The 13,513-nt window shown below is 36.7% G+C and overlaps 1 protein-coding gene across 2 annotated transcripts in view; it reads right to left on the minus strand.

The window, feature by feature from the left end:
- The window catches only part of MPP7 (membrane palmitoylated protein 7), a 187,330-nt gene that overhangs the window by 161,982 nt on the left and 11,835 nt on the right, over positions 1-13,513 (minus strand). For both annotated transcript variants that reach the window (XM_008065326.1, XM_008065327.1), the window contains exon 2: positions 1,869-1,987. In XM_008065326.1, coding sequence (XP_008063517.1) covers positions 1,869-1,987 — 119 coding nt within the window. The remainder of the gene's footprint in view (positions 1-1,868; positions 1,988-13,513) is intronic.

Below are 13,513 nucleotides of genomic sequence, written 5' to 3' on the forward strand. Positions count from 1 at the left end.
TCAATACGCTCCAGGATGCTTCCTAACCACTGAGTATTGACATATACCTTGAAAATCAGCCTAAGCTTAAAACTCAAGCCAGTATAACTAAGAATTTGTTTTATACATTAGTTTTATTCTTTTAATAGAAATAACAATCATCTCTGCAGTTCTTTTTTTGGTCCTTCACATGCTATGATAATTAACTTTTTCCTCAATACTTAATAAGTCTACTTAAATTTGCTAACCTATATAACTATAAAAAGGTTAGATCTTCATTACTCTTTTTTAATGGAAAATATAGCTTATTTAGAAAGTAAATTAAAGACAGAGAGAAAGAGGAGATTCACCTCCCCAAGGTAGGGGAGGAGACTTTTTTGTTTGTTTTTAAGAGTTGGGGTCTCACTCTGTCACCCAGACTAGAGTGCAGCAGCATGATCATGGCTCACTGCAGCCTTGAACTTGTGGGCTCAAGTTCTGCATTACTTTATCTGAAATGCACGAACAACCTTTTTAATGGGCATTACAACTTTCATTTTAAAGGTAAGGAAACTGACATAGCAAATACATACAAATAAATATGTAACCACGACGATGATAGGATTAAGGGATGATGATGATGATATCATTTCAAATATATTTTATCCCTTCTGTAAAAAGATCAACTCAATCTAAATAAACCCATAGGTATTCAACTTCCATACATTCAATATAAGAATATTTTTTGTGATTGCATCACCAAATCATAAACTTCATCATTATAATCCATTTCTAATAAACCCCAAGAGGGCAACTAAACTACCTAAAATTATTCAGAGCACAAGGATGCCTTGGCAATGACATTTTGATGAAAAACAAAAGAGATGAACAAATAAAACACTGTAGTCTTTAAATGTAGTGCTAGGGAAATTCCACAGATCAATACTTTCACTTCATAAGAATTTGTCACTGCTTGAGGCACACAAATTTCAGTAAATTTGACAAGAAAAAATATCAGAATTCTGTTCTGTGAAGCAATTGCAACTCAGAAGTTGTTCATTTTCAAAAACTATACATCAATTAAGAACCTCTTATAACAAACAAACGTAACAGATTTAGCCAACTTAAATATAGATCTGGTTATCACTGAGGCATAGGTTTCTACCTCTTACAGGCTCAAGTAAAACCAAATTTCTTTCAGTTTGAGTAAGATGAGAGAAAATGCATTGATATTTCCAGCAGCAAGAGTGGCATATTTTCCAGTAAGCTCCTTGTTCTCATTTCACTATTTTAAGAGCTCTGATCACTTCCAGTGTTGCTGTGCGGCAAGACCTGATTTGGGCTGCCTGGTCATTTTCATGGCATGATGCTTTACTAAAACTGTCTCCAAAAACTGTTTTTCTTCATATTTAGCTTTAGTGTATTTATATACAAAACACCCTTACGATGAAGCTGTGCCAAGGAAGAAACAGCTTACTAGAATTTCAGTTGACTTTGTTAAAGGAAATTATTTTAAATTAATGTGGCTACTGAACTGCTGCCATCCTTGACCTCAGAAAATATATTCCTTCTAATTTTTGCTGTGAACATTTATTTAAGTTCAATTCCAGCTCATGAGTGTTGACCATAAAGGAGTCTAAACCTTCCTGCTACTATTTCATATTCTTTTTCTAAACAAGGGCAACCACATGTTTGCTGCATTAGTATGCACAGCCAGATCACCATCATTAAGTGAAATCATCTATGTATTTTTGGTAGAATCTTTAACAACTTCCATGCCTGTCACTGAGATGGAACAAGGCTGTTTTGTTTTCAGAGAGCAACAATTTGATCTCTGGTTTATTAGATGGTGCTCAAAATATTTTTCCATATGCTTTTCGCAAAGAGAATCTGACATCAGCATGGTTTACCTTTACCAGTGAATGCAGGCTTTTTTCACCAAACATATCCCAGAGGAAGGTCAGGTCTTCCTGGCTATCCACATGTGGCTGCAGCTGGGCTGGCAGAGCAGCCAACAGCTCATACAGACCTATAAAATGAAAATAAAACACAAAGCGTAATCTTAGAGTGATCTCATTAATTTCGCTTAAGGTGTGTGTAAATGACAGCTGGAACATGCCGTTTTTACTGGATCTGTATTCTGGGCCATCAGGCTAAACAATTCTCCAAAGAAGCAAGGGAAGTTTTTTGATTTTCAAATTCCAAAGCAGTATGTATGAACAGACTAGTTTTTACCTTTCACAGTTGTCAACATGGCTACAGTCATCCAAGTTTACATAACCCGAGACAGAAAATGTGTACAGGTTTTCAAAAAAAGAAGAAAACGCATACATTCCTTCCCTTAATCGTTATTACATTTCCCTCAACCTGAGCCAAAGAGTGAAATGAGTCATGAATAGGAAAAACTTCCTTAGAAGAGCAGAAAATTGATAGGGTGGCCCATTAAAAAGGTTTTTTGTAGTTTCCAAATAGTTCCTACTAATAAAGCTTCAAAAACATTTGCATTATTTAACATCCAAAAGAAAGCTTACAAAGTAAGACAAAATAAATCATTCATAGTGCATTATCATAGTCAACCATTAACAAAAAAGGAAAGAATGTAGAACTTAGTTTATAACTCAGGGATGTAAAGTTTACCTAATACCCTCTGAAAGAGTTAAAGTAGCAGATGCAGGTTACATGTGGTGCCCTCACCGGACGCACCCAGGGTAGACAGTAGCTCAGTGTTCCACAGTAGCGCGCTACACAAACCATCCATCTCCATCAGAGACCATCAGACGCCTGTCCAAGAAATGTAACAGTGCCTGCCTGACTCCTTGGGGAGGTGACCTGGCAAAAGTCAATATCAACTCATAGCACATGTTTCATTTTCCAGTGGGATTATGTGAGGTAAAAAGGACAAAATTCCTTTTATTTCTGTCTGCTGTCTACGAAAACACCAAGACCTCTTGGGATCTACAACACACGGGACTGTTGTTATTTTTGGTCTGAATAAGTGCTGCTGTTCATCACTGGGACAGCTTTACAAGACATTTAACTAGCAAAAAATAGTAAAGTATGGGCTGCTGATTAGTATATCTATTATCTTCCTACGGCATTCTAATATTCTGCTAATCCATGATAATTCACAACCAAATGCATTAGATACCACTTTGAAACTCAGGTATGGAGCCTGAGAGATTTGACTAAATTCAAACATTCCCAGAGTCTTTTTTGGCCAAGAAAAGCTAAAATGCTCTACTAAAAAAAATCTTCTCCCAATTACATTCTGAAGTAGTCTTGATGGTTAACATTTATTCCTCAAAATCCTGGCATTCTGCCTAAACAAGCTCTTATTAACAATGTAGTAAAACTATTTTTTAGGTATTTCAACCTAACTCAATCTAGAACAATACAAGTCTCCTCCCTCTCTCTCTCTCTCTCTCTCTCTCTCTCTCTATATATATATATATATATATATACACACACACACACACACACATATATACATATAAAATCAATAATTGCCAAGATCAGTAGTTAAGGTAAGAGGTTCAAAATGTGAAATGTAAAAACGGTAGAATTTCATTATTTTGTTACAGAATTCAGGAGTTGCAAAATTAATTACATTGGTAATATGACTTAGAGTTTAATTAAGGATACTAATTAAACTGTGATATAATTTAAATGATATCACTGTAAGGAGGATTAATTGGGTCAATACATTAGAACAGTCTCTGCTACATGGCAAATACTGAGTTTCATATGTAACTCAGTGACTTTCAGTCATTGTATTATTATTATTGTTATTAATCATATTATTACTGAAAAAGCAAAAGCTTGGAACAAACAAACCTAGATTCAGACTTCAGGTCTACACTTGGAGCTTTTCACATAACTCATCTGAACCTTGTTTACCTCAAGAGTTTAAAAAGAAATGGCAAACCACACATAAGGTAAGTTTGCAAAGAACTAATACACAGACTCACACAAATGAGTGCACAGAAAATGTGAAATCTGAATAAGGTCAATGGATTATATCAGCGACAATTTCCTCATTGCAATACTTTATTAAAGTTATGCAAGATGTTACCATTGGAGAAAATTACATGAAGGATACATGGGTGTCTCTGTATTATTTTTTACAACATGTGAATCTACAATTATCTAAAAAAAAAAGAAATTGAAGTAAACATGGTTGTTGTAAGAATTCAATGCAATAACACACATGGCAGCATTTAGCCCTGTGGTTGGCACAGAGTAGTAATGATCGCTTTCCCTTAACATGTCTTCCTCCAGAATGAAAATGTCATTTCAATTCAATGTTTCAAAGTCAAAACAACAGCTTAGCTATATATTCCAACTGGATACAATACCATACTCAGAAATAAAACCACTCTCATCATTTACACATGGAAAGTATTAACTTTGCCCATGTACCGCTTATATTTTGTGGGAATACTTTTTTTTTTTTAATTTTCTGTTAGTAAAAGTTCATAAAGTTGAGTTTTCTGTTTTTTACTAGTTTTACGAAATCCTAATTTATATGCCACCACAGTCTGGTACTCTAGTGACAGCAGCAGTCCCTTCCTGAAGCTAGCACATCTAGTAACCATGACCAAAGCCAGAAGAGATAGGACAGTGCCAATCAAAAATAAAAGATATGGCTTAAAGGACCACCAGGCTGTGCTACGTCCAGTGTCACTGAAGGTAACATAAACAACTATGTACACTGAAATAAATTATATAAGCCCTAGAAACCATCTCTATCCATACACAAAACTGGGTCTGTGTGTTCTGACCCAGTGTTTTAAAATACTCCTATATTCAGTTTCTGGAGTTCCAATAGTGAAGAAACCCTATTAAATCCCATGGTTTTGGTCCTGGAGGTCAACTAATGAGAATTTAGACAGCAAGGAATATCTTTTAAAATTTTACTTAAGCCAGGTTCGGTGGCTCAGCCTATAATCCCGCGCCTTTGGGAGGCTGAGGTGAGTGGATTGCCTGAGCCCGCGGGTTTGAGACCTGCCTGGGCAGCAAGACCTCATCTCTACAATAAATCAAAAAAATCAGCCAGGTGTGGTAACGCATGCCTGTAATTCTGGCTACTTGGAAGGCTGAGGTGGAAGGATCGCCAGAGCCCAGCAGGTCGAGGCTGCGGTGGCTGGAAGCGGCCACTGCACTCCAATCTGGGCGACAGAGTGAGACTCCAACTCAAAAAAAAAAAATTTAAAAAATAAAATAAAATTTTACTTAAATATTCTTGGCCCCCGAACAAGAACTGGGACAACGAGTTACCCTACAATCTGCAGTCATGTAAACACATGAAAGCTTCATTTCAATTAATATTTATGGTAGCTATGAATCAAGCACTGTTCAAGCCTCTAAAAATCTAAGACAAATCAGACATGGTTCCTGCCCTTGGGAGTTTACAGTTCAGAAGAAAAGCACAGACCAGTCTATTAGTAAGTACAGGACAAAGTTACAGTATTGTGACAAAGACAAGGGTAGTGGTCAATTTCTGCAAAGGAGGAAGAGACATCAGAAAAGTCTTTAGAGAAGCAGTAACATCTGAGTTAGGTCTTTGCTATGGTTTAAATGTGGCCCCCAGAAAGCATGTTTTGGAAACTTAATCCACAATGCAGGAATGCTGGGAGGCGGGGCCTAATGGCAGTAGGGGCTCTGACCTCAGGAACAGATTAATGCCATGATCTCAGAAGCAGGTTTATTGTAAGAGGGGTGAGTTCAGTCTCCTCTTCTCTTTCCCTCTCTCTCATCCTCTCATCCTCTCTTCGCTCTTCTATCAAGACACAGTAAGAAGGCCCTTACCAGATGCCAGCTGCTCAATCTTGAACGTTCCAGCCCCCAGGACTATGAAGCCAAAATACTTCTGTTCATTATAATTCACCCAGTCTGTGGTATTCTGTTATAGCAGAAATTATGTGTATATATCTCTGTATGTGTGTGTTTATGTATTTATATATTTATACTTATCCTACTGGTTTTGTTTCTCTGGAGAATCCTAATACAACTGTTTTCTATCAAAATAGCACTCTCTTAACTTCAACTTCCTTGCAAGTGTATGGTAATTATCAAAGAGAACAAAGATAGATTTTGATTTTCTGACATTAAAAAAAATCTCTAGGCCGGGCACAATGATGGCTCAAGCCTGTAATCCCAGCACTATGGGAGGCCGAGGAAAGAGAGGATTGCCTGAGCCCAGGGGTTAAAGACCAGCCTGGGCAACTTGGTGAGACCTCACCTCTACAATATATCAAAAAGTTAGCCAGGCGTGGTAGCACGCATCTGTAGTTCTGGCTACTTAGAAGGCTGAGGCAGGGGGATCGCCTGAGCCCAGCAGGTCGACGCTAGGGTGGCTGTGAGCATGCCACTGCACTTCAGCCTGGGCAACAGAGTAAGACTCTGACTTAAAAAAAAAAATCTCTAAACATGGAAAAGTAATACAAAGTGCATAGTAGGCAAAAATTTTAAAGGCTAAGGAAGGTGTTTATAAATAATAGGAACTAATTGCAGAAACATGCAAAAATGTTTTAAGCCTGCTGTTTGGGAACTAAACATTGCAACCTATTCCCTTCTTTCCAAAGGAATTTTATATGACAAATTTTGGCCATATGAAATCATGAAAAGTAATATACTAATGAGAAGGCTTTCAGTACCATATAAATAGTTCACTTTGTGAGCCAGTTCATTAAGCCATCTCTTATGAAGACAATGATCTTAATTTAACTACATGGACTTATTTATTTGATTAGATTTAAATGTGCTATGGCTGGCTTTCCTGTTTCCATGCTATACTAAAGGGTAAATATATGTCACTTTTTTTGAAGTTCAAAACTATATGCTTTCAGATCACTGGTGTATTTAAACTGGACTTAAATATGCTATGGCTGTCTTCCTGAATCCATGCTATACCAAAAGATAAACATATCTTTATATCCTTTAAAATAAAAGACTATATGCTATCCCCCCAACAGCTTACAATCAGAGTATGCTCTTGAGGTTTCTGGAACCCTGGAAGACACAACTGACAGAGGGTCACTAGTAGTATTTTACACACAGTTTTAAATACTTGATACTTTAGCGACTTCAAGTAAGGTCATTGTGCAATTTTTTTTTAAGCAATTCACTCAAAATTATAATACATTCATCAGAAGATAATTACAAAGTGTCATCCTCTTTAATTAATAAGATTTCGTGACATTATTCAAACTACTGGAATATATTATAACACTTTTAGTTGTATAAAGAGTTTTATTATCATAGTTAGACCCTCAACAATTTTCACTTTGCCTGATAAAAGTAGTTATTAAAAATTACACCTGTTTCTATTGTCTGCCCCTCTTTAATCTATTATTCCTACCACTAACCAGTAACATTTCCTAAAATAATACTTAGTAATAATTGCTACCAGTAGCAGGTCTCAGTAGTATTAATCACATACAGTACTTATAGAGTGGAGGCCTATGTGTGTTACCAGTTATCTCATTTCATGTTCCCCAAGAGTATGTGCTAGTACTATCTCTTTACAGGAGAAAACACATTTAGCCTCATAAGTGGCATATTCAGAACTTAAAGTCAAGTCTGGCTTATGTCTCCCATGATATTCCCATAATTTTAATCTTCTACTCAAACATCTTCAAAGGCTACCTGTAAGGGAAAGGCTACATGCCTAACCTGATACCCAAGTTCCAGATAGGATGAAGGCACACACCTGGCCTATGTACTGTATCGAAAGCCACAAGCCTGGACAAGATCCTCAGGGAATGAGTGTAGACACAAGAAAAAGGAGCTGCAGGCTAACCCCTGACATCCAGGGTTAGGAGCGGCAGAAGAGAGGAGAGATCAACAGACACTCAGAGAGGAGGGAACAACCACTCAGACAGGAAGGCCAGGAGCATGACGTCCTGGAACCAGGTGTGTCAAAGAAGAATGAGCAATCTGCTATGGAAGTGCCATCGACAGATCAAGTGCAACAAAGCCCTAGGACTGGCATTGGGTTTAGCAACACAGAGGCTAGCTTTGGTGAATGATGGTGTAGACAGAATGAAGTGTCTAAAACTGGGGAGACACATCTGCAGGACACAGACGACACTCAGTTTTGGTATAAAAGAGAATTGACAGTTGCAAGAGAAGGGGGATAAAGAAGTTTAAGATGAAAAAAATAGTTTATTTGTGTGCTAATGGCAGTGATCCACCAGAGAGAAATTCTGACGATGGAGGAGGAAGAGGAATTTGCTGGAGCTCAGTGCTTCAGCAGATGAGGAAAAACGGTGTCTAGTGTACATGTGGAGGGATGGCTTACATTCAGCGGGCAACTCCCCTGCGGTTCCAGGGAGGAGAGCAGCAACACATACCCCACCTGGAGCGAGTGTGGTTGAGGTAACATGTGGTAATTCCCTGAGGATCACTCCAGTATTTTTAGTAAACCAGAAAACACAGTCACCTGCTGAGAGTGAAGACAGGGAAGAAGTCGTTTGCATTTGAAAGAAAAAGTTGGCCAGAAACCCCTGGAAAAATGGGAGAATGAATGAACCAGGGAAGTCATAGATTGGTATACATTACTGGTAATTTGAAAACCGAAAACTTGCATTCTCTTTGATCCAGAAATGCACTTTCATTCATTCACTCATTAAGGTTCTAGGTGGCCAGGAGAGCCATTTGTAGGATCTATATACAACCATTAACAGTGTTTAATCTGAGAAGAGAAACTAGACGGGAAAGGGGACAATTACTTTGCTGTACATATTTCTGCACTGCTTGAGTTTTTACAAGATAGACATTACTGTTACCATTTTTTAAATTGCACTTATGGGTAATAATCTGCTATAAACCTTGTTTTCTGGGAGGATAGCTCACAACTTCCTCCCAAATTCTGTTCCAGCCACAATGTACTGCTAATTGTTATATTCTGAAATTATATCTGTATCCACACATCTTGACACCAATTCACCAGATAATTAATTGTCTGATAACTGCTATTGTTGTCTTATCCCTGTCCTTTAGGACCCCTGAGGATATCGGAAAGACAAAAATGCATGGTAACAAGATTACATCAAAGTTTCATTAGCAGATTTAACATAACTGACTTGACATTTTGAGGGTGTGTTTAGGAAGCTGGTAAGCTGCAAATCCCTCCACATTTACTAATTCCACCTCATCTTTCCCTGCCCCACTTTACAACTGATTATTCACTGAATGTCAGGCACTGCTAAGGGATGGAGATGCAATGATGAAGTGAGGAAAGCAAACAAAATCGTTCCCCATGGCCAAGCGCAGTGGCTCAGCCTGTAACCCCAGGGGTTCGAGACCAGCCTAGGCAACTTGGTAAGACATCATCTCTAAAATAAGTCACACAAAAAAAACAGCCAGGTGTGGTGGTATGTGTCTGTAGTTCCAGCTACTTGGAAGGCTGAGGCAGAAGGATCGCCAAAGCCCAGCAGGTTGAGGCTGCAGTGACCATGAGCGTGTCATTGCACTCCAGCCTGGGCGACAAGAGTGAAACTCCAACTCAAAAAAAAAAAAAACAAAACAATTTTCTCCAGTATAGGGTAGGAGCCAGATATTAGTAACCATGAAAATAAAAGTTACAATTCTGGAAAGTGCTGTAAGGGAGGAAACTGTGGCACCAGGAAGGCGTCACAGAGAAATATGAACAATTCAGAAACAGCATCTTCAAGACAGTAACAATTTTGCTGAAATTTGATGGGAGTATAGATGTTAACCAGGAGATGCTGAAGTACGGAATAGAAAAATAACTGAATGTACAAAGGCCCTGGGGTAGGATGCATATATTCTAGCTATATGACAAAAATACAAATCCCAGGTCAGTAACTAGGCAAATCAGTTAACAAATCTGTGCATCCATTTGTTAGTCTATAAAACTGGTATAGTACTACTTACTTTACAGGACTGTTATTAGGACAAGTAAATGAGTTATTTGTAAAGCTTACAATGATGCCTCACTTTGCTTGAACAACTTATATAATCATATTTTAATTAAAAATATAATAAATCCCCAAGTAAATGCTAGAGCATATATGTCCAAGTGTTAGGGAGATAGATTACAATATGTAAGTTTATCCTGCTGGAATACATTAAGCAGGGGAAAAGGCTTTTATGGTAGGCAATAAAGACAGGCAATGATGAACCCCCATGTCTTGGGTAAAGAGTGAACTAGAAAGGTAAGAAATGAAAAATGTGGCCACATACCCCTAACCCTGGTCAGTCTATATTTGCATAGTAAAGACTAGAGAAGAAAAGAAAAATTACCCCCCAAAAGTTCCTGTCTTCAAACAGCTTAACTTTCAAGATAAAAATAAATGCAACATATATCTACAAGACACATTAATAACTGTAATTTTGGTGATATCAAAATTCATTCTTGACAATGTCCTGACTATATCAGCTGATGTAAATGGTACACCAATACACAGTTGACACTATGTCAAAAAACCAAGCTGAGGCTCCAGGGATTCAATCTAATCATTTGTTATTAACACTAAACATATTGAAATAGTGGTAGACTCATCTAAGACAATGTTTCAAGTGATACGTAAAAATAATATTAATCCTTTGACTTAGATAATTATAAATAACTGTCACTGGCCTCTAGACTGCCAGTGTTAGACATAATAAACACACACTGGAGATGACCAGTGACAGCACACCAATATTGACATAAGGAAACAAAAATGACTCTGAACAGATGCAACTAACAACAAATGTTCACTCAAGTTATTTGATCCTCCTGGCTCTCTGGGCCCCTAACTCTTGAAGTGACACTGGAAAATACTTCATTAGATATTGGATCAATTTTGTCAGTATAATCACTGTTATCCTCATTCTTTTGGCAGAACTAAAACTCAGAAAATCCTGGCTACACTCAGAGATGGTGGAAAAACAGTCGGCAATATCATTCATCTCAAGTATTTTTTAATAGATCTTGAGTTTGAGCCTTTCAACATTAGTTCTTCCAGTAATTTTCCAACAGTTCTTAATATAATTAACACATTCATAAGAAAAATGTAGAGAACTCCTGCTTATAACTTCCTGTTTATAATTTAAGTGCTTTTCATTTTCCATTTCAAAGGCTATATTTGTTATATAAGGAAACAATGCTGGAATCTGAAATTTAGCAAGGCTATCCTTCACACAGGGCTACAACATACTCAGAAGTCAGGAAAACTGTATCAATCAAGAACTTATACTAAAAAAGTCACAAAAAGTCATCACCATTTGGTAGTAATCACTTCACAAAATCTATCTGTATTATAAAAATTGTCTTCTGAATCATTAAGATGGGGCAGAGTAAGAAAAAAGGAAGTAATGGAAAATAAGAAGTCAAGAAACATATTTTCGTAACATATATAAGAGATAAGAAAGTCAAAATTTTTTTTAAAGAAGGATATTATCAGAATTGCTTTGCTTGTCAAACAATAGCAAAATGTCTTTTCATCAAGAAGACTATAAAGGGAGGACAAACCACCTGGAGTATATCAAAAAAGCCTCTATCTTACCCAAGTGTTTGTATTTCAGAACTTCTAAAGAGAATTATGCAGACAAAAATGTGAACTATGATTTTACCAAGTCAGATTGGGTTGAAGATGATTCATATCTGCTTTTGGAGACTTGACACCTAAAAGAAAATAGCAACATATAATGCAATTTAAAGTAATTGGAGCGACTGATCAAAGTGATGAGGAGATACCACTTGAAAGCAGCATTGATGACTAACTTCAAATCAGCAGGAAGGTGACAACAAGAGTCCAACAGTGAAGCAGTTATAGTTCAGCTGAGGCAATGTAATAACCAGGACAGGATGCTGGGAAGCAGGAGAGAGGGTAAACACCAAAAGTGATTTAGTAGTACAGGAGTGACTCTTCACATTAAAGGCTCAATATGACACTGAAATTGTTCATACATTTGGCAAACCATGCTCCTGTACATTCAAAAAACAAAGCCATATCTAGAAGAAAGAGATGCAGTTTTACCGATGCCATATTTAGTCTCAGCTGATGATGGAGGATCAAGTGAGACAGGTATATACAAGATGACTAAATAATGCTAAACAAACAGAAAAATATCTCAGTTTAAGTAGATAAAGAATTGACTTTTAAACATATGTCAGGTATTCACAAAACATTAGGACACTAGAAAGACCTAATAGGCAGCTTCCTAATCAAATAATTCAGTCCATATTTTAAACAATCATAAAACCATCATATGATCATACCACCTCCAACATGGGGGGGGGGAGGAAAATCAAAATCAAGGAAGCCTAATTCAGAGTGAAAACTAGTAAATAGAGGAAATGTCTCTGCTGTCTAAAAACAAAGGCCAAAATTTAAAAAATAAATAAATAAACAGGAAACTTATGCCAACTTATACTTATTTCAAACATCCAGGATGATTCAGGGCTGGTTAGATTCTCAACTCCTCATTTCAGAGATGTTTTGACCAAAACTAACAGAGACCAGAGAATTTCACACATTACTTCCCTCCAACTCCATAGCACTTTTGAAAGAGATGCATCTATGCCATAATCAAGGTAAAGGTATCTATACGTATTGTAGATATTCTGAAAATTCAAGGAAAAAGATGACAAAGTACAGGGCATAGATAGACCTATACGTACTATTTAAAAAGATATACTTAAAACAATTTATCTTCTACTGCTTTCTCACTATATGTGAACACATAAATTATTGTTATTAAACTTAAGGAAATAAATTTGATGCTAAAATATGACATTAATTCTCAAAACAGTGGTATATCTAAATGTGAAAGCATTAAAAAATACAGAAGCACAAAGAAGGGCAGACATTTTTCCAGTTCCAGAAAACTGCTTCTGTAAAAATATAAAATTCTGTACAAGACAGTAGTGGTTCCTAAGAGAATAAACGGCTCAGAATCTGATGAAAGTGTTCCCGCAGCGAACAATTCACTCTTCTTGCAGATTCCAGATGCTCAACATTCCTGACATCAGAATGGAAAAATTTACTGTTAGTCTAGAGAAATTTAATATCACCATTCTTGTCATATCCCTCATAGCTTCATTATTAGAACAAGTCTGGGGAAGCTATAAACCTATGTTAAATGATAAAAAAGATGTTTTCTGTGTTCAATCATATTTGTATAAGCAACCAAAATATTTAGAAATCATATGGGAAAAGATTTGAGAAACAGAAAAACAAATATGTATTTATTTGTTTTTTGTCTTAGTTCTGATGTTTGCATTCTGAACAGTATAGCCAGGCATAGAACCAAAACGTTTTACTATAACCTAGGGCTAATAAACACTAAAGAACATATATTGACGCCCAGAACAACACTATAAAATTTTATTATATTAATAAAATGGGATACCCCAAGCTTTAAATTTTCCACTTTGTCAAAGGTAAAATAATCAGCACTATTCAGTGCCATTCATAACAGGTCTCAATTTTTCTCCTTTAAAGTATGTTTCATTTCCAAAAGTACCTATAGTACACTAAAATACGAACACAAGCCTAACAGAAGCATTCTCTTTCTTAGCTATCCCTCAGTAGCAAATAGC

This window comes from Carlito syrichta, unplaced genomic scaffold, assembly GCF_000164805.1.
Source record: "Carlito syrichta isolate Samal-C Ts95f unplaced genomic scaffold, Tarsius_syrichta-2.0.1 Scaffold308231, whole genome shotgun sequence".
NCBI lineage: Eukaryota > Metazoa > Chordata > Mammalia > Primates > Tarsiidae > Carlito > Carlito syrichta.